The sequence below is a fragment of the Canis lupus genome, chromosome 1 (genome assembly GCF_048164855.1).
Source record: "Canis lupus baileyi chromosome 1, mCanLup2.hap1, whole genome shotgun sequence".
NCBI lineage: Eukaryota > Metazoa > Chordata > Mammalia > Carnivora > Canidae > Canis > Canis lupus.
Genome location: NC_132838.1, coordinates 5,088,220 through 5,109,075, shown reverse-complemented (window position 1 = coordinate 5,109,075; position 20,856 = coordinate 5,088,220). Strand labels below are relative to the sequence as shown.

Genomic DNA, 20,856 nt, shown 5'->3' with positions numbered 1-20,856 from the left:
CCTGAACTGTGATACATTTTATTTAAAATATAATAAGGTCTAACATTCACTGAGCCCAAACTATGTGTAAGGTGCAGAGCTAAGCATTTTACGTGGACTGTCTCACTCTTCAAGATAATCATTCATGTTATCCCCATTTTATAGGTTAGATTCTGAGATGTAAGGAGTTTAGGTAACTGTCTAGAACAATGAAAGACCCGAGTTCTTACAAACTAGCAAGTTAATTTGCTAAGTAAATGGATGCTAGCAGAAGACACAAGATTCCTTATATTATTACTTACAGCAGGAGCAGTAACCAAGGGGCAGTGTGTGTTCTGGTCCCCAGATCCCAACTCCCACAGGTGACATGAAGAGGTCCTATGGCACCTGTAAACAGCGGGAGAAGCATCTGGACTTCAGGAGCCCAGGTCTTTTATTATGAGCAGTGAGCTGGCCTGTCTCTCTCCCCAAAGGGATCCCTGTTTCTATCATACCGGACAATAAATATATCTGCCCTTTGCTCTGGAAAAAAACACAATATCTGTCTCCCAAGGTTGTTTGCTCTAGAAACATCCCTGAAAAGATGTAAAATAAAGGCAGTCAGTGCCTCTTGCTAAGATGTACAGAAACACAGAGATCCATGGAGAAGTGTCTTCCAACAGTGCTTGCCCAGATCATAGTGAGGAATAACATCCAGGCATGCTGACTCCATGGCTCTGCTCTTCCTGTTTACTGGAAAGGATTTTAAAGATTGTCCCTTCCGCTCTATTCTCTACTAAACATTAGTGTGAAGGGAGGTTCTCACCCTATTTTTAAAGCAGTATTTGTTAAGACCTACTATATGCCATGCATTAGAAATGCCATGGTGAATAATAGGGTCCCCACACTCTGGGGAGCTCGAGCTCTCAGTCTAGTAGAAAACATGGGCATGCTTAGGGATGATTATAATTCAGTGTGTCAGAGCTGTATACTGAGGGCAGTTAGTGCATCCACTTAATTTCTCTGTAAAACCTGAAGTGACATTCAAATTAAAGAAATGTACAATTAAAAAAATATTCTAAGTGCCTAATTTCCTGTGGATACGTTTTAATATAGTTGCCTTAGAACCTACGTATTTCTGTCATGTTTATTGAGAAACTATGTAATAGGTCATAAACGTGACAAATCACAAACGTGTTCAGGTGTATTCTTCCCAAGAACACTTGGGAACCTGCAAATTCTAGTGGCCTTGCTGCTGACGTTCAGAGGGGGCATTTCTTCTTCTGGGTTTGCTTCCAAGTGAATTAGATCCTTGCCTTGCTGTACCACTTACTGCTCAGTTCTCAGGACTGGCAGTGGTGTGATTTTATTTTCCATCGTGTTACCTCTTTTTTTTTTTTTTTTCATTGTGTTACCTCTTTTTTTTTTTTTTTTTTTTTTTTTTTTTTTTTTTTTTTTTTTTTTTTTTTTTTTTTTTTTCACGTTAAAAAAGTTTCCTTTTATTAACCATCTAGAACACTTCCATCCAGATCACTACAGCTTAAAATAGATCACTACCCTTTTGCAGCTATTTAGTAGCCAAGAGCAATGGATAAGATCCATACAATAGTTCTGAAAAGTTCACACGGTCAGTTCAAAACATCTGCTTCACCGAGCCTGATTATTTAAAAAGAATGATAAGAAATTAAACATCACAAATATGTTTTTATTGGTCACCATTAAATGTCTGAATTTTAAACAGATTCTTGGACTGGTGGTTCATATCCATCAGCTCGTTCAACTTTAGCACCGGTCTCATCCCCCGTAGCTTTTCCAGAACTACTACCTTCACCATGAAGCTCCATGAGTTTTCCCAATTCAAACTTGGGCTTCTTCAGCATTTTTACTTTTCTAACAAAAACATCATGGAGTGGATAAATAGACTGACAAGCTTTTTCTATATCTTTTCCGATGCTGTCTGGAATCAGTTTATTGACCACTTCTTTCAAGTCATTTGTTTGCACCTCTCGGGTCATGATTTCCATCATCTTTTTCCGAATTTGGCGGACCTGTTGGTGCTGAGCGTAAGAGGTCTTCCGAATCTGATTATTGCGTTTTTTAGTAAAACCAACACAAAATAGACGAAGCAAATAACCATCGGTAGTCTTTACATCAACATGAGCTTCAATCATGGTCTGCCATTTTTTGACCATGGAGCACATTTTGTCACGGGTAAGATCCATGCCATGAAAATTAGTCAGGCAGTTTTTGCCCTGCACATCCTCAGTGATTAGCTTGAATTTCCTAAATGCAACTTCATCATTCTGCAGATCAGCAAGGCTAACTTCAAAAACCCGACCCTTGAGACCATCAGACGCAATTTTGGTTCCTTGAGTTCTTGTGACTAGTGTTTTTCCAATATTTCTTATATTGAACATAGCTGGCGCTTTCACATCATACCAATCTTTCTTAGAAAATGGATCAACCACTTTCTTCTTGGCTCCCTTTTTGCCGCCTTTCGTAAGGCGCTTGTTCTTGCCGACCGCCATGGCGCTGCTGCGGGAGCCAAAAGGCTCATTGTGTTACCTCTTAATGAAGAGGTAATCATCCCATCTAACTTGGGTAATCATCCCATTTAACTTGATAGCCACACCACCAGCCCTGTCTGTCCTGGGCTATCATCTAGTTCAGGATAGGCGCAAGGCGGACACCTTTGCACAGGAGTGCAATGATGAGCAGAATGCAAACAGGAAAGTAAGCTGGTTAGAACACTATTAACTTTGCCTGTGCACATGTGTATGTGTGTGCCACTGTTTGTACATAAATGTATGTGTGCTTATGTGAATGTAGTTTCCAAGAAAAGATGAAAATTTGACATTGAGTAAGCATATACATTTCTTTAATTTCAGAAAGTAGCTTTCAGCCTATTGTGCAGTGAACACGATTAAATTATCTGGTGCCGTTCATGGTACAGGGGTTGTGTGTTCATTCTTGGTCAGCTGCCTCCTTGAGTATCAAGATGAGGCATCTGTTGGTGCACAGACAGCAACCAAAGGAAGTGGGGCTCCCGCTCTACTGCTTCTGCGTCCCCTGAAGCCCCACGGGGCCCAGGGCCTGGTTTTCTGTGATCTGGGCAAACAGTGACCCACCCACACACATTCTAAGCTCTTCCCTAAGCTTTGCTGGAGGTTATTTCCAGGGGTCAAAAGACCATGTATCCCTAGGAACACAGGGTGTGGCTCGCTCAGTGGCACCGTGTTTCTTGCCGGGGTTCCTGGGTTTTCATCACATGGGATGTTTGGATTTATAGGCCACTCAAGTCACCGTTCCCCATACGGAGCATTGTCAGGCATCCCTGCATGGCACGTGCCCATGACCTGACCCCGTGGGAGGACCTGGCCCTCGGGCCCCCTCCCGGTCATCCTGTGACCCCCACGCATGGCTGCAGATGGCCCCTCACGCCCTGGCCTGCATATGAGCCTGCCCAGCCCAGAACCTCTCAGCCCTTACACATTTAGCAACCCGATGGTGACATTAGAGAGACTACTTTCAAGTTTGCACCCCCATGTGACCTATGTAGTCATGCACCATGCTGGGCACAGCTTGATCCCCTGCCGCACCCTCTCACCGGCAGGTGCCACGGACGTCCACTCCAGCACTTCCCACGGGGTGTGTGTCGCCCCTTAGATGTGACACACAGACACACAGACCTAGCAGCCACGTGTCCTGCCCGTTCTGGCCGTAGAAGGCACCCCTCAGATTTGTCATGTCCTGAAAGGATTCCCCTCGCACTCCCCTGCCCCTCAGATCCAGCAGGTGCGTGGAAGGTATGTGCCTCCATCTCCTACACCTCAGGTTTCATTCATGTGCTGCATTTTACTCCACATTTTAATTTGCAAGTTTGTTTTTATTCTGGCCATTTGAAAGCAGGGGTGCAGGCCTCATCATGTGTCTTTTGTTTGGTATCTTCTTAATCAGTTTTAAACTTTACTACCCAGGCATATAGATGTCCTGCAAGTTTAACAAAGGAGGTATTTAGGAAGATGTTCAAAACAAAGATCGTAGTAGCCACTGGTTAAAAAGAAAAGAAGTTTTCACTTTCCGCCTTAACCATGGCAGTGTCTGTACCCCCACCCCCAGCCCTGCTGCCCCCGCCACTTTGTCCTCGCATGCAGAGAAGGCAGGAGCCAGGCTAGCCTGAGACCGTGGCCAGCCCCACAGGGGCTCCACCTGAGTCGGTCAGGCTGTGCAGATCCACACACGACCACTGCTCACTCCGACTTTTACAGGATGCACCGGACTGTTGTGAGTTGCCTCGGTTTACTCTGCTCGTCCTGGATGTCGCTGTGAACACAGTGCTGGAGCATCCTCGGCACTTGTGGCTACACCCAGGTGACCGTGACCTCTAACACCATCTGAATGTCTTCACGTCCCAGACTCACGTGTTTGCTGTCTTTGGACCTCATCCTTGTGAGGCCATCCTTGTCTGGCCACCACATGAAGTTCAGGGTCCCCTCACCCACACAAGCCAGCTTCATAGGAAAATAGCAGTGATGTGCCCAGAACAGATGATTCATTTTAATATGTGGAGAAGATATTCGCATTGTTTGAAGTGTACACAAGCAGCTGCTGTCATTCGGCTATGAGCAGATGTTAGGCCTCCAAAAGCTTTGCTGATAATTAAAATACTAACAGTGAGCGTTTTGCCCCAGCTGCAGGTTCTGTTTACTGTAAATTTGATTTTAATGGTGCCTTGGTGCTGTTACTGAGGAGCGCTTTGCTTTTTACCTTCATACAGAAATGTCTGCAATGAAGACAAATGTCTGTTTCCTCTCATTTCCTCGGGAAAGATGTGACGATACTGTAATGTACGGGAAATCTGAACGTGCCTATGAAAATGAGTGCAATCTTTTTTATAGGGTTTGCCCAAAAAAACAAAAGGAGACAAGTTTAATCTGCCTTGTTAGCCCCATAAGCCGGCCTTGCAAGAGGAACGCCCCACTAACAACATTGGCTGGCTCCTTATTTGCATAATTTTACCTTTTAAAATGTGTGTGATGTGCACAACTTTTGAAAAATAGGCCTTGTCTCCTAATATTGTGTTATCTATACTGGGAGTTTTATACGCCTGTCAGAGGACAGTAGGAAAAGATCGTCGGGCCCCCTAATTTCTTGATTCCGTAATGCGAGAAAGAATGTCAGTGCTAGTTTGAATGGAACAGAGGAGGCGGCCTCACAGCAGGCCCCGGGCTGCTGCTCACCGGGGGCTTCGAAGGAAGCTTCCAAAGCTGCAAGCCTGGCCTTCCACGGCTCCAGTCAAGGCTCTGGGCTCCTCGGATGCATTCATTGGTACCCACCGAGACTGGGACAGACAGACCTGGTGCAGAGAGTGGGGTGAGGGCTGGGGCCTCCCCCTCACTTTGCTCCTGATGCAACTTAAGACATTTGAGCACTTTCTTCTAGCAAATCAACTGGCGATTTTTAAGAAGCGTTCTTCGTGGGTAAAGGACAAGATCAGAGCACTTTACCATTTAACTTTAAAACCCCATCTTATCACCCTTGTGAAGCATGATGACACCATCTCTGTCACAGGAGTCCAGTTTCCAAAGTTCTGTGGCAGTCGCCGGTCATCTGTCAGCAATGCCTGCCGGCCTCTACCTCAGCCAGGAAACGGTTAACCACACCCTCCCCTTGACATTCCTCCCAAAAAGCCTGTCAGGATAACCTTAAAGCATCGCTCTTATCTTCTTGCCTAAGATTTGTGTGCATGGCTCCCATTAGATCTTCATGCATGGAAATGATGATATATACCTAGGAGTCTGATATAATACAAAATTTCTTAGGGTTTGTGACTTTAAAGGTAAAATATTGTCTTTTATTCTTTGTCACTCTTCAGTGCCCGTGGAAATATCTAGGCCCATGGAGACTGTTCATGGTAAAGCTAGAAACCTGGCCAGTCATGTATTTCTAACTTGAGATAAAATTTATTCTTAGTTTTTTCTGAATATCTTAGAATTTCTTTCAGGGGTCATATCCGATTATCTTTGATCACTACCAATCATAAATGTAGTACTAATGATAATTGAGAAAAAAGGACTAAAACTTTTGTCATCTAAATCTGTGTCCTAATACTATAAGTATTCCTTCGGTAAAAATTGCACAGTGTATTTTATAAAATTGTATATTTAAACTTATGCAGAAGGGTCTGTCAGAAATGATGCAGACTTCAGTTAATTTTTCATAGGAAAACATTTTCTTCCTCTCTTCTTATACAACAGTGGCCTTCAGGAAATTGAGGACAGGGTGACAGCTATTACTGTAACTCTGTAACATCTCTCTTTACACTTTTTTTTTTTTTTGGTACAAAGCAGATGTTTACCAAAATGCCTTGTAATTATTATGTTGCACTGTAAATACAATCCTTAGGCTAGTTCATAGCAGAATGACCAGACAGGTCTGTGCTCTGAAATAAATCTCACCAGTACAGCTACCATTGTTAACCAGCACCTGAGACTAGAAATCATTTTAATTCTGTATCTCCAGTTACCTAAATATTTCTGATCTGTGTGTGAATTTTATTCACACTGACCAGAACACATTTCTAACCCTTGAAAATAATAGTCATAAGGTATTGACCATCCTCTGTTCTCTCAAAAAAAGAAAAAAAAAATTTTTTTGGGTGGCAAAATTGTCATTTTGGAATGAGGTCATAGGACAGAGAGGTTGCTCTCACCTGATACAGTTCTTAACCGGGTTGGATTCTTTCTTAAATCCCTGGAATAGAGTTTTCCTTCAGGGATGTCAGGTGGTACAGAGCATTTGGCCCAGGAAGCTCTCCCTAATTTGTGCTGTGTTCACACAGAAAGCCCTCACTTCTTCCAAACCAGGTTTCAGTGGGCGCTCTCTTAGGGGCATCCTGCAGCAAGACCTGTAATTATTATTGTCCAAAGAATGACTATACCATAGAGCAATTATTGATATTGCTTTGACTGGCTGTGCTATTGTAGGAATAATTTATCCCCTGCCTCGAAATTTCTACAAGGTTATATTGCATTGAATTTTAATTTGTCATTTTTTCTGCTCTCACTTGAAAAACTTATAAGCTTTTGTGACATTAAAATATGGTTCTAATTTATTAGCATAATCTGTTAATATTGTTTCATTTTAATAGACATTAAGTATGATTTCTTAACGTTCTTGTTAAAATTACATCTTAAAATTGAAGTCAAGAAAAATTATATGTGGCTTAAGAATCACAGTGTCATGTGTGCCCCAAATTTTTATATGAAAAGTATTACTTTTTTTAATCGCGTCATATTTGAGGTGCTTTAACAATGACAATGAGCCAGCCTCGCATTTTCAGGCTCAGGGCCCTTCCAGAACACCAGATCTCAAGCACACGTAGCAGGAGTGCCTCTTTGTCGGCTGGGTGGAGTGCTCCCCGATTCCTGACCCCTTTAACATAGTCCATTAGATCTTTAAAAAAAAAAAGAAAAAAAGAAAAAGAAATAACAATATAGATAAAACACAGAATCTGACCTAACCAGACACTGTATAAGCATGTAGTACACTTTCAGGAGAAGCTTCAAGATTTAAAATAAATGCGGCTGATCGCCACGCGAATGTCAGCACAAGCTTCCCCACGCACGAGGCATCCAGCCCCACACAAGCCTTTTTAATGCTGTCTTTATCTGCTACGCGATGCATGAAATCTACTTTCAGTTTTAGAACTGCCGGCAACCTTTGACCCCTTTCCTGGAGACACAATGTGACCTTTCCATTGTCATCGGCTTTCATTCTCCTGAAAATTCTATGAATTTTTATTACAAGTTTTTTTTTTTTTTTTTTTTTTTAAGCCACACTGAGGCTTCAACAAATTACTTGACGCAGATGAGATGAAGTTGTTGAAGTGGCGTTAGATAAGTTTTACAGCCAGCATGGGCGCCGCCGTGGAGTCCAGGCCTGTGTCCTGCAATGTCATACGCCAGTAACTGCTGAGACTACTATTGGATAAATACATCATTTTATGGAACATTGATTGTTCTATAAACCCAATGGAGTATTATGCTCTATGATCAAACCATTTAGATTGTGTGTAGAGCACAGAAAATGCCATATTCAGGATGGTACTAAAAGTGCCATTTGTGTATTTTATGGATGTCATTACAGGGGAAACTTCTCTCTGTAGGCCCTGTTTACTGCAAAATTTTTTAGTCTGTAATGACATTTTTCATTCACAACGTATGCCTTCAAGAGAGGGGGCCCTTGTTTTATTTGTTTCATTCGAGTTTACTGCACAAATTCTGTACATTTTAATTAAATGTAAGCTTAACAAAAGCATAAGGTATTTATTCTGTGAGAAAGAGCAATGACAGTAACAAAAGAATAACACACACACAGAAAGGAAGCAGTCAGGTGCTAAACCCTATTTGCAGCTTCCCAGAAGCCCCCAGACAGCCAAACAGAGCCATCAGCACGGTTTGGCACGGTTTGGGGGGGTATGAGTCTCGACATCTTAACCCCTCCACCGCTGCACGACAGTTCGTGGTTTTCAACTCCAAAGATGCTCTCCTCAAGAAGAGACTGGATCTCCTAATGACCTCCTGGGGAAGGGAGCTTAATTCGGAATCATTTCCCAGAAAACAAACCCTCCACTCCCTGAAAAGCCCTTCTCATTTCAACCAAGTTGTAGACTTTCCATGCGTTTAGCTATGAGAAGGGCCTATAATATCTCTGTATTCCCGAAGGCAAACAGGCAGTAAGTTGGGATTTTTCAGAAACAGGCAGGAGGCTGCATTTTAACCTATTTGCCCCTTCTGCACAGAGCAATTTATGGTCCTCTTATAAACAGGTCCAAAAAGGCTGAATCAGATGCACGGTTTGATTAGCTACTATTACCACACCGGAACCCGATGTTGTCTTTGAAAGATACAAAGCACAGTGCAAATATTATGTTGGGCGGCCGTGCTCCATTAAAGATTTGTGTACTTTGGGCCTCATAATGGTGACTAAGCAGGTAAGGATAAGCCTGTACAAAGTTCCTGTTTTCCAAATACTGAATCCATTTGGCCATTTGCATTGGTGAGCTTTACGGTTCATATTTACTAGAAAGAGCTCAGAAATTGAAGTTGATGTGCCCAGTAAATTCTTGGTCATAGCCCAGTTAGAATGCAAAGTTACAGTAGAGATTCACATTAGTTTAAATGACACTTGAACTTCTGCATAGCTCCACATTAATTCATTATGGGCGAAATGGAGGAATCTTCAGTGGGTGAATCTTTTTCAATCTGATTGAGGCTGTTACATTTTATAGGTGCTATTTTTCAAAGCAGTACTGACAGCACTCGAAGTTATTAAATTGCTGAATCAAAAGATGGACCTGCACTCGCATTTATGAACTGTGATGGAGTAGCGGGGCTCGCGCCGAACTGCGGCGAAGATGTTGGCAGTGTCAGGCTTCATCACATGCCGCCGTGACAGTAGTGTTTACCCTTGTAGTTCACTTTAATGGTCTGGAAGTGGCTTAACCCACCTCTGGATTCAAATAAATCCAGCAAGTAGTTCAGAATAGCATCATTATCAGTGCTGCAAGGGATTCAGAGGATAATTCTACCCCTGAGAGACTTTGCGTCCAATTGCAGACTGAGGAAGGGCCTGCAGCTCGTAGGCTTGCTCTCGGAGGCCGTCAGAGCCCCTGAGACCTGGTGGGGCTCCCACCTGCCGTCCTTTCACCTGCTTCTGACATCGAGGCAGGATCCTCTTCTGTGGTTAATTGGGGCTGATCTGAAGGCTGCCTTCTTTATTTCTGTGTCTGTATTTCTTCATTTCTCCCACTGCCCCCCCTCCCCCCAAACTCTAAATTAGAGAAAATGACCTTGGAGTTAAGAGAATAGATGGAACCGAGCACATCAAGCGCAGGGTGTGATGATGACAACATGCAGAGGCAGACGGGATCAAGCTCAGGGTGACAAAGGCAGGTGGACCGATTCCATCCCGGAGAGAGAAGCGGAGGGTCAGGGAGCAGTTGCAGGCACAAGCAGGTCCAAGTATGTTGGGCCCTGAGCCCCCAGGTCCCGGTACACGGCACTGAGCAGTTGTAAACATGGGTGTGCACAGAGGTGTGGACAGGGGGTGCTCTGTGGAACGGCCTGGCCTCACCTGGCCTGCTGCTGCCAACGTCTTTGAAGAGAGAGATTTTAGGGAGATTACAAATTCAGAAGCTAAACTGGGAGATGAGGCCGAAGGATAGAACAGGATTTGGCCCTTCTCCTGAGGACCTGTGAGGTTAACCTCCTCTGGTGCTTTCACCTTCCCCAGGGTGAGCTTTTCTCTCACAAAACAGGGGAAGGGGTAGGGAAGACAGGAGGAGGGAGGAAGGGGCATCCCAGCAGGCACATCCCTGGGCAGAACAGGTTACATGCACTGGGTTGATCCCCAGAAACTCGCATAGGCTCATAGAACCTTTGGAAAGTCTTCAGAGCACCTGGAGGTAGGAGTCCCCAGTATGGAAACCCACCGATGCCCTGTGACCCCCAGCCCCTAGCACCGTGTGGCAGGCCTTCAGGAGCTGCTTGCTCACTGAGCCATGAGAAGGAGCAAGCTTTCATGCTCCCAGCTTGGTGTCCTCTTTCCTTGGAGGGTAAACGAGACCAACGGAGCTACACTGCAGTGAGGCAAGTCATTGAGCTGGAATCATTGCCGCTTTGGACTGTCCCCCGAGCCAATTCAGTTGTCCTTTACAATGTGATGGCCAGCTTCTGCCTGGCTGGTGAGAGCCTGGCCAGGCCTGGCCCCTCCAATCAGCGCCGCCCCCCCGCCAGTCAGGGTGTTCCATAATCCCTGCAGGAGCCAAAGGGAGCAGGAGGTGCTGCTACTGGAGCTCGTCCTACTTGACGCCATGCATCTTCTCCTGACCCAGGAGTCAGTGATCCCATCAACTTCCTAAGAGTCACACCATAGAGAGGCGTCTGAGGAAGGACAATGTCAACTAGTCCTCATAGGTGTTTAAGAAGATGGATTACCTGTACCCTTTCTTTCCTCACTGGGAGCCAGAGCCTCAGAGGCCCGAAGAACATGGTGGCAAAAAACCGATCCCATGAACTTGCTTGTGGTGAGCTTCATTCCAGTTACTTCCATGCACACACCGGCAGCTGCCACAGGGAGACCCTTCACTCCCTCTGCCTCTCGCATGAAGGGGATGCTGTGGTCGGCCTTCCCCTGACCTCTGAGTGTTGAATGTGCAGGCACAGAACAGCAAAGCTTCATGGCAGTGTAGGTGGAATGGGCCAGGAGCTTGCACTGTTAGATCTTAGTGAGATTCTGAATCTAGGACCATTGCCCACGGTATGGGTGTGAGCCTGGTGTGTCCTCTTGGCAAATATGATTTGACAGCTTGTATGGCTCCTGCTTGAGATTCCGAACCCGCTGGAGGCGGGCCTTGTCTGGGGTCTGTGAGGTCCCCCAACACAGTAAGCAAACTCATTTTGTTTTTAAGAGATCGAACAATACATAATCTTATCATTGTCTTTCCTTTGCTAAGGATAAAATGTGCTTTGTTAAAAATGACCTACATTACATTAAAGAGAGTAACACGGGATATATCAAGACTATGGTGGCCACTGAGACATGGATACTCCTGCAGATCAGTGATAGGTCATTCTCTTCCTTTGGGGGGAAGAGGCAATAGTAAGAACACTGATAGAAAATCAGGGATTTAAAGACGAAAATAGGAACTGTGTTTAAAGAGTCCGTCTCTTTTGATGGAAATAAAGATTACAGTTTTCAGTAATACTTCTCCCCATCAAGTTATTACGTGAGCATTTGCCTGTGTCTCAGATGGTGCAGGGGAGATGGGTGAGCATGCGCTCGTCCTGTGTCCTCCTCACACCTGTTCATAAACTTACAGGAAGATCCTGCTACTGTCCTCTGATCTTCCCTTCCCACCAGTGACTGAATGTCGTGTTGGAAACGACAGTGACTCCTTCCCGCTGGCTGCTGGGAGTGGTCGCGGGACCCTCAAACTGGGAGGACGGGAACGGCCAGTTCACTATCACCTGTGTGCCCCTGAGCCGGTGGCTGAGCCCTAAGTCCCCGTAATCGGCCACCGCAGAGTGTGGCTCCCATAGTGCTTCTGCTGAGGGTTTAGAGCTTCTACGAAGAGTTGTCTTGCTTGTAAGCCTGAAGGTCGTTTTCTGGGCTCTAACTGGTCCCTGTCTCCCATAGGCATCGTGTCCAAGTCCTATGAATGCCGTTTGAAGGGCCAAGGAGCCACGTTCGTGGAGACGGACAGCCCGTTCACGGCGGCCACACTGGCAGAGGCGTCCCCCGTCAAGGAGAGGCCCCTGAGGAGCGGCAGGCGGCAGGCGGCAGCACCCGAGCAGGTCCAGCAGGTCATCATCATCCAGGGCTATGACGGGGAGTTCGCCCTGGACGCCTCGGTGGAGGAGACGGCCGCTGCCACACTGCAGACACTGGCGCTGGCTGGCCAGGTGGCCCGGGTGGTACACATCACGGAAGACGGGCAGGTCATCACCGCGGCTCAGAGCAGTGCCCATGTGGGCGGCGTGGCCCCCGGGCCGGTCCTGCCCGAGCAGGTGGTGGTCGTGGGTGGCCCAGTGGACAGCCACGCTGGGGATGAGCCCCTGAGCCCAGGCGGCACCGTGATCCAACAGGTGACCAAGCAGGAGCTCCTGGACCTCGCCGAGGCTGGCGTCCCTCCGCCCGATGCGGCCTCGGCCCTAGACGCCCTGCTGTGCGCGGTCACTGAGCTGGGGGGCGCAGATGGCCGGGCAGGGCCCGATGACAAGGGCAGGCCCAGCCCCGAGGATGCGCTGGGCCGGCTGCCGGGTCAGGAGGTGCCGGCTGCCACCGCCGCACAGCCCGGGGCCCCCGAGCCCCACGTGTTCCCTGACCCCCGGGAGGCCGCGGTGGCAGAGGCCATGGGGGCGCTGCCCCGGGCGCTGGGGCCCTCGGGCGCCCCACAGGAGCGAGCGCAGCTGGCCTTCAAGAAGGTGGTCCAGGGCGTGCTGCAGTTTGCTGTGTGCGACCCGGCAGCGGCCGGGCAGCTCATGAAGGAGGGCGTGACGCAGGTGATCGTGAATGAGGAGGGCACCGTGCACATGCTGGCCCGGGAGGGCTCCCAGATCATCATGCGGGAGGCCGAGGCGCACGGGCAGCACGTGGGGCTGGCCGAGCCTGACGGGGAGATCTCGCAGATCATCGTCACCGAGGAGCTGGTCCAGGCCATGGTGCAGGAGTCAGCGGGCGGCTTTCCCGAAGGCGCCACTCACTACATCGTGACCGAGCTGCCCCCGGGCGTGCAGGACGACGCGGGCCTCTATTCGCACACCGTCATCGAGGCGGCTGACTCTCAGGAGCTTCTGCAGGCCGGGGCTGCTCTCGGTGCCGAGGCCATGGTCCCGAACGGCACGGAACAGTTGACGAGCATGGTCATCTACACCCAGGAGGGCTCCCCAGCTGCCACTGTCATTCAGAGCCAAAGAGAGAGTAATGAGCTCCGGGAAGCCTGAGCGCAGACCTTCACACCTGGCACAGGGTGGACACGTGTGGACGTGGGCAGCCAGGGTTGGCGTGGGCCCGGCCTTCCTGGGTTGGCTGGTGCAGAGGCCTCAGGGCAGTGGTGCGGCCCCCAGAGGGATCAGGTCCACACGGACTGTGCACCGGTCCCATGTCCAGGGGGTGGAGGGCACCTCCGCCAGCAGCCCCCTCCCCCAAGTCCCAGCCACCAGGAAGGCCAGGCGGTGCCGCTGGGCCTGAGCCCTGTGCCAGCTGCACCTGTTTCCTGTTTAGTTCTTTTGTGACTGGTCTTTTCCCTCCATCCATCCCTGTGCCGAGGAGAAGCCACATTGTTTCTGTTTCCGACCCCCAAACCCACCCACCCACCCCCAGCAAATGTTTTCCCATTTGGGTTATCAAAGGATTGTGCCTGGCGGTGGAGAAGTCAGAACAGTGTATCTTGTGGCCTGAGACATGCCCATTCGTGCAGCCCAGCATGTAGCCATTTTAACATTTTATTCAATATTTGGTTAAAAATTGCAGCTACAAGTCTTGACGGTCTTGAGCAGTCCACCCTTGTTCATTTTCTGAGATCACAGGATCACAGTATCCCCAGACCAAAGGAAGACCTGCCAGTTCATGTCTCACATCAGTTTCCTGTCCCCAGACGCGGTGGGGGTGTCCCTAGCTCTGGTTGCACTCTGCTTCAAAGACACCCTCTCAAGCCTACCGCTGAGAAAAGCCTTGACGTTTCTATTGGATTAAAATACACGTTGGTTAAGACAACCCAGTGCTTCTAATTCTGACTTCGTTTCATACAATAAAGTCTATATATGAAATGTGCACTCTGGAAAATAGTGTTCATACCAATATATTGCTTTTATAACAAATGTTTCTTCATATTGATACCATTTTTGCGAGATTTATTTGTGACTTATGTCCGTGGAAAGGAGCTGACATTAAACATTAATACCAGAAAGCCGCGCCCCTGCAGCCCCAGCCCTGCCCAGCATCATCTGTGTTTAGTTGTGGGTTCGCTGCAAATGTGGAATGCAAGTGTGTGTTCTAGTAACTCACTTCTTGACTTGATTGCTCTTCATCCTTTTCCAAAAGTGTAAAAACACTTCCCTCCCCCAAATGCAAAAGTTTTTTGTTCTATTTTTTTTCTTTGAAATAAAATTATAGCATTGAAAGAGAAGGATGTCCTCTTCTGTCCAGCAGCCTGCCGGCGGGCAGCTCCCAACCCCAGAAAGCAAGTCCCGTGTCCCACGGCCTCCTCTCCCGCTCTGGCCTCCAGGGCGCTGGGCCGCGTGGGCACCTCCAGAGGCCTCGCGCCGTCCTCGGAGGGTTTAGCACGTGGCCCAGGCAAACAGTGGCGACAGTGGCATATTCCACAGTTACAGGACCTAAACATTGGAAGGAGCAGACACATGAGCAAAGAGGAAGAGAAAATAGTCCCTTTTTAAAAGTTTACACTAATGCGCCATCTAAGATCCCCTCCCGAGAGCAGGGGTGGGAGGGCGCCAGCTGTGAAGGGGAGCCCAGCCCTTCTCGCAGCCTCGCCCTCGTCGTGGCTTGGCGTCTGGCCGTCCCAGGACCACCCCCCTTGACACAAGCTGTCCCTCGCCCCCGACCCCCCAAAAAATGGAAGGTAAAATTTCACGTTTGACACTGAGATTCATAATTAGCTGAGTATAACTTGCTCATGTTTCTTAAAAATGGCAGGGCAGTTCACTTCTCTTTAAACAACTTGTCTTCAGCAAACAGTGACAGGATCAACTCCTGTTTGTTATCAGGATAAAGGTGACCTTTATAAAGTGATGCCCCTCTCCAAGCTTCTCATACATGTTGGAGAGCGAGAGAGAGGAGGGGGAAGATGTTTTCTGGTGGAAATATTTCTTTCTGATCATTCCCCCCGTTAGCTGCTGTCCACGGCCCTTGGCTCAGATGCTAATTCCTAACGGTGCTCCGTCCTGTATGGCTAACCTTTCTGCCCAGGCTGTTGACACCGACATGCTGCAGTTTACCGTTTGTGATTTATTTAGGATAAATATGTCTCAGGTGGCATTTAATCCTTCATAAAACCAGTGTAGCCTGCAGTGTCAAACCAGCAATCACGTTGTACGCACAATGAAAAGAGCAGGCCTTTGCATAAAAAAATTGTACAGAAGGTGTTTCGAGGCTCAGAAGGCTTGCAAAGGATTCACCAAGCTAGTGTATCCTGTAATTACCCATAGAGCTGGGTTCATGTTCCCTCTCTTTTCTCTCTCATTACACAACTATCAGAATGTAAGGGAGTCAAAGAAGCACGTACACAAACGTGGGCCTCGGAATAACGAGGCGTGGCCGACTCCACGACCCGGCCACACTTCCTGCAGCAGGGAGTGACTGTGAGAGAGACACAGACAAGCTCACAGCCTTCCTTGGGGTTTTAGCTAGAGGAGAAAGGGACACTTTAAAGAGGTTAAAAAAAAAAAAAAAAGAAAAGAAAAATTAGAGTCTCGAGTCTCTAATCCAGGAAGGCCACTCTTTGTGTTAAGCCACAGCCCATTAAATGACAGATCCCCAAGGACACCCAGCACGCAGCAGGGCCCACTGTCCACGTGGACATAGAGTTTAGGGACCACCGTTCAAGCCAGCAGCCTGTCCACAGAGGATGGAGAGAGAGAGTTTTAGCCACCAACTGTCACTGTCATGAGACACTGTGGCCCAAGTAGGCAACCCCCCACCCCGGGACGCTTCAGGAGTCACCCAACAGTTGACACCTCTCCCACCATGCCCCAGGACACACATCACCTGGGAGACACCAAGGACGTCCCTCCTGCTATTTGGTTTACTTCGAAGATGCAAGTGAATGTGTTAAGATTGCGTCAGCTCAAGCTGGAAGTGTGGACAGACAGTGGGTCTTTGCAGGTCACCGAATAAACTACAGCAAAGACCCCACGGAGGCCCCAGCCTGGCCACACGCAGGCCACACTGCACAGCTCCGGCCCAGCACCCCTCCCTACCCCCCAGGGGACCAGAGCTCTGCTGCCCGGGAACCCAGCATCTAGGAAATTCTTGGACCGATGGACATTCTTCACATTTGTCAGTTCTGTCAAATCTTTTGTTTTCTGGAGCACAGAGACAGAAAACGATGGCAGGAAGGAGGAAAGACCTGAGGGGCCAGCTTGGAATCCTAACCTGGTTCTAGGAAGAGAATTAGGAAAACCAGAGAGGTCGTCTGTTCAGCAAACTAAGAAAGGAGCCGCAAGTTCTCACTTATTTCACTGTTAAACATTAGCCTACAATTGAGGAGAGCACACAGCTCACTTAAGCAACCTCCTCCTGTTCCATCTTGTTGAAGAATACAATTCGCTTTCTACTCCTCTAGGGCCATATCATTTTACATGAAGAAAAAAGTTAGCTCAGATGGCAGTTATACGTTTCGGAAGCACCTTCTAATCAGGGATTGGTGATTCATTATTAGCTTCAGCGGGCGATCCATCTGACATGTAAGGGGAAAAAATTAGCAGCTGTCACTGTGTGATGAGTTAATTTCCTGATAGGCCTGACACTGAAAAGCCATTTGGAGACATGGTGGTGGCTGACTACAAAACCTGGCGCTGCTTTATAATTGGAGATAAAGAGCGAGCGGAGGAGCGGGCCAGGCGAGAGCCCGCGGATCCACAAGTGGGGGCCGCCTGCGCCACCTGCCTCCCCCCAGCATCGCCACGTCCAGGCCCCGGCCTGGCACCTCCCCGCGTCCCCCCCGCGAGGTGGGAGAGTGACACAGGTGCCTGACGTTTCGCAGACGGGCGAGCACGGGACGTTCTCCTTCCAATGGTCCCCATGGCGACCGTCCTCGTCAGAGCCTGGGTTCCCAATAGTGATGGTGCTTCGTCACCAGAAGTGACCCCGTGAAATAAGTGTGTGGGAATGTGGGTGGGGCGGCCCCGGGGGCCTGGGTGAGCGAACCTGCCTCTGACCGGCCCTTGAGTTGCTCTTCCTCTCGGGCCCGCTTGCAGCCCAAGCTGAACACAAAGCAAAGCGTTAGTATCCGGGAGAGCAGAGCTGGAACGGGGCTCTAGCACCAGCTTGTGTCACAGGAGGGACCCGGCGGCCCTCCCGGCTGAGGGGTCCTCACGGGCTCTAGCACCGCAGCCTGGGCCGTTGGCCCCGCTCCCTGGCGGTGTTTCCTTCCCACAGCGAAGCCGGACAGCGTTAGGGACGCCGCTGCCGCCGCCGCACCCGGGGGACCAGGACCACCGCCAGCCCTGCCGCCAGCCTCCATCCTGGGCGGGACGAAGACGAGCCAGAGACTCGAGGAAGCTCAACCTCGAGGTCCCAGCACGAGGCGGAGAACCTTGCTTCTGCAAAACGCCTGGGGCCTCGGCCCAGGACGGGCTGCAGGATTCTCATCTCTCAGTGGGACACTCAGTGTGTGAGGCCCGGTGGCCTGGGCCAGCAGGTGGTCGGTCACCAGGCCGTCGCTAGATCCAAATGCTCCCACCGTGAATCTCCCCGGGAATCGTTTGCTTATTACTCCCTGGGCCTGCGTTTTCAATCCCTTCTAACCAATACTGTTTAAACGACCTAAGTCCATACTCTGAGGGGGGCTGTATATGTACATGGAGTATTAGCCGTCAGGACGGGCGAGGGCCTACCACGTAGGTCGACGTGGGTGGGTCACGCTGCGGGAAATAAGTCAGAGAAAGACAATTAGATGACCTCACTCCTGTGCAATTTAAGAGACAAACAGATGAACACGGAGGAAGGGAGGGAAAAATAAAAAGACGAGAGCAGAGAGGGAGACAAACCATAAGAGACTCTTAATCACATAACACAAACAGGGTCCCTGGGGGGGGGGTCGGGGAATGGGGTGACTGGGGAATGGGTGACTGGGGGATGGGCATGAAGAAGGGCACGTGATGGGATGAGCACTGGGTGTGATACAAGACGATGGATCACTGACCTCTACCTCTGAAACCAGTAATACATTGCATGTTAATTGAATTTAAATTTAAAATATAAGTGAACTGACCTCATTCCAGCGTGGCCCCCAGCACCACGGAAGGAAGGCCTGCCGCCGGGATGAGCAGGAGCGTGTGGACCGGCCGCCCTGGCGCCGGTGTCTGCACTCTCAGGAGCACCTCACGTCGCTCATCAGGTAGAGGGACAAAAACCTGCGCAGAGGGATAAAAACCAGGGCGAAGTAAAGATTCGTTTTCCTGCTTCCAGACTGGCTTCCCGTCTAGACACTGGGAGCTTGGATGGGGCACCCCGGGGCTGCAGCCGCCCAGCCGGCAGGGCGGCCCCCTGGGCGCGGTCGGGGCCAGGCGGCGTCAGGAGGGAGGGGACCCTCAGCGGGGCCCTGTCCGCCTGCTCCGCTGGCCCCGAAGTCGCAGCACATCTTCAGCGCCAGCCCACCTGGTCCCCGACGGCCGGATCTGAGAGCAGCCGCCCCCCGACCCCTCGAGGGCAGGGAGGAGGTTTCACCTGCGAACCGCAGCTCCGCCCGGCCATGAACAGGCCGCCCGACCCTATCTGAGGCCGGACTGTGATCCGACTCCGGGAGCCGCGGTCCCCCCATGTCTGGAAGGTTCCACGGGATGGGTGTGCGCCCCCCCGCCCTGCCCGCGATCTCAGGCCAGGCTGGACACGGGAGGTCCCTCGGGGTTGGCTGTAGGCACCTCTGCCGACCCCCTGCCCCTCTCACCTCCATTTGGCAAAGGGCGCTCCAGTCCCAGGGCAGGGTCTTAAGGCTGCTGGGGACAGGCAGAGTCAGCAGGTCCCGCGAAGGGATGGACAAATACAGGGCCTCTCGGTTCCTCATCAGCGTTGTCTTATTCTCTTGCCCTCCTTCCTTTCACTCTAATTTCTCAACAAAAACCTCTGGCGGGAACCCAACCACTGAATGCACACACAACTCTTACTGGTTGACTCGATTCCGCACACATTTCTCTACTTCCACATTTTGCCGAACGTTTCTTGACGAGAAGGGTCCTGAGGCCAAACCCCTTGACAGGCATCGAGTAGGTTCAGGCACAGGCTGGTCCTGCGTGTTAAACAGGGCCTTGACCAACAGGAGTAGACGGGGGACTCGTCTTCACGGCTCGGTGCCAGGACCGAAGGAAACATAACACATGGCCCTCGGCGGCACGGGGTGAGGGATCTTTGATCTGGTGAGATTAGGATTCCATTTGCTTATTCCTGATTTCTTCCTGGCCCTACGGTGGGTCCGCGCCAGCTCTGCTTACCCCACCCGGCTCCTTCCCGGGCGCTGTGGGTTCCCATCGGTCTTGCAGGATCCTGGGCTTCTCTGCAGAGTCAGAGCCCGGCAGGAAATGATCCCAGGAGGCCGAGAGGGCGCAGACCTGGAGCTTCAGGGCCCCCCGTGCACCCCGAGGAGGAGCCGGTCCCTGGGCAGCCGGAGAGAAGCCCCGAGAGGGGGACGTGGTGCTGTGTCTACCTGAGGCCACACTGCGCAGGTGGTCACACCTCGACGCCTCTGAAGCCGGGATGCGTCCATAGTGTCCCAATTCCAGCCCCGGGAGGAGCCAGGGGGAGGCCAGAGAGGCTGCGGGGGGCGGGGGGAGGCCGGAGAGGCTGTGGCGGGGGGGGGAGGCCGGAGAGGCTGCGGGGGGGGGGGAGGCTGCGGGGCGGGGGGGAGAGGCTGCGGGCGCCCTCGACGCCGGGGACACGTGTGCCTGGTCCTGTCCCTCGGCGAGGCCCCGGGAGCGGCGGCCCTCGGGGACCACGGCCCCGGCGGCGTCAGAACCCGGGGTAGGAGGCGGAAGAGCATCCTATCAGCCCGGAAGCAAGAGGCTGCATTTGGGGGCGCCGGGCCGGGCGCGTGGCCGCCGCAGGACCGACCCGGCAGCTCTGCGGGCAGGCGGCGAGCGAGCATCGAGACTCGGGCCCTGCGGTCGGCCAGGCCCCGCCTCGGGCCCAGGAAACCCCGGGGGCTCCGACCCGGGCCGCGTCCCCCGACCCCGAGCCCCAAGCGGACTGCCGCGGGGCAGGGCGTGCAGCTCCGCGGGGTCACAGCGCTGAGCGGGGCGCTCAACGCCAAGGCGGCCCGAGGGCCCGTTGAGGGACTTCTGGGGGACGGGCCCTGCGCGGGCTCCCCACACGCCCTGCCCCACCCCCAGGCCCCGCACAGCCCCGGGAGGGTTAGGGGCCGGGGCCGGGGCCGGGGCCTGCCCAGCCCCCGGGGCCCGCCCCACGTGCGCGCGCACCCCGGCCCAGCGGGGCACTGGGGGCGCTGGGGCACCCTCGGGGGGCGCTGGGGCGGGGTGACGGGGCCTCCGCTGAGGTCTCGGGTGGGCCGGGCACCCGGAGGAGGACCCACGCCGCCCGCCGCCCTGGCCGGGCCCCCGCACCCCGGCGGCAGGTGCGGCCCCTGGGCTCCCACAGGTGCGG

The 20,856-nt window shown here is 51.1% G+C and overlaps 2 protein-coding genes across 4 annotated transcripts in view; one reads left to right on the top strand and one right to left on the bottom strand.

The window, feature by feature from the left end:
- The window catches only part of ZNF407 (zinc finger protein 407), a 449,612-nt gene extending 434,962 nt beyond the window's left edge, over positions 1-14,650 (top strand). For all 3 annotated transcript variants that reach the window (XM_072819667.1, XM_072819655.1, XM_072819662.1), the window contains one exon: positions 12,160-14,650. In XM_072819667.1, the coding sequence (XP_072675768.1) occupies positions 12,160-13,466 (1,307 nt within the window). In that variant the 3' untranslated portion in view covers positions 13,467-14,650. The remainder of the gene's footprint in view (positions 1-12,159) is intronic.
- Positions 1,643-2,518, bottom strand: LOC140630080 (small ribosomal subunit protein eS1). Its single transcript, XM_072819641.1, has one exon. The coding sequence runs from the start codon at positions 2,484-2,486 to the stop codon at positions 1,692-1,694; it is 795 nt and encodes a 264-aa protein (XP_072675742.1). The 5' UTR covers positions 2,487-2,518; the 3' UTR covers positions 1,643-1,691.
- Positions 14,651-20,856: the final 6,206 nt, after the last annotated feature.

Excerpts from the sequence above, each read along its gene's own strand:
- LOC140630080 (XM_072819641.1), bottom strand. The coding sequence starts at position 2,486 with ATGGCGGTCGGCAAGAACAAGCGCCTTACGAAAGGCGGCAAAAAGGGA.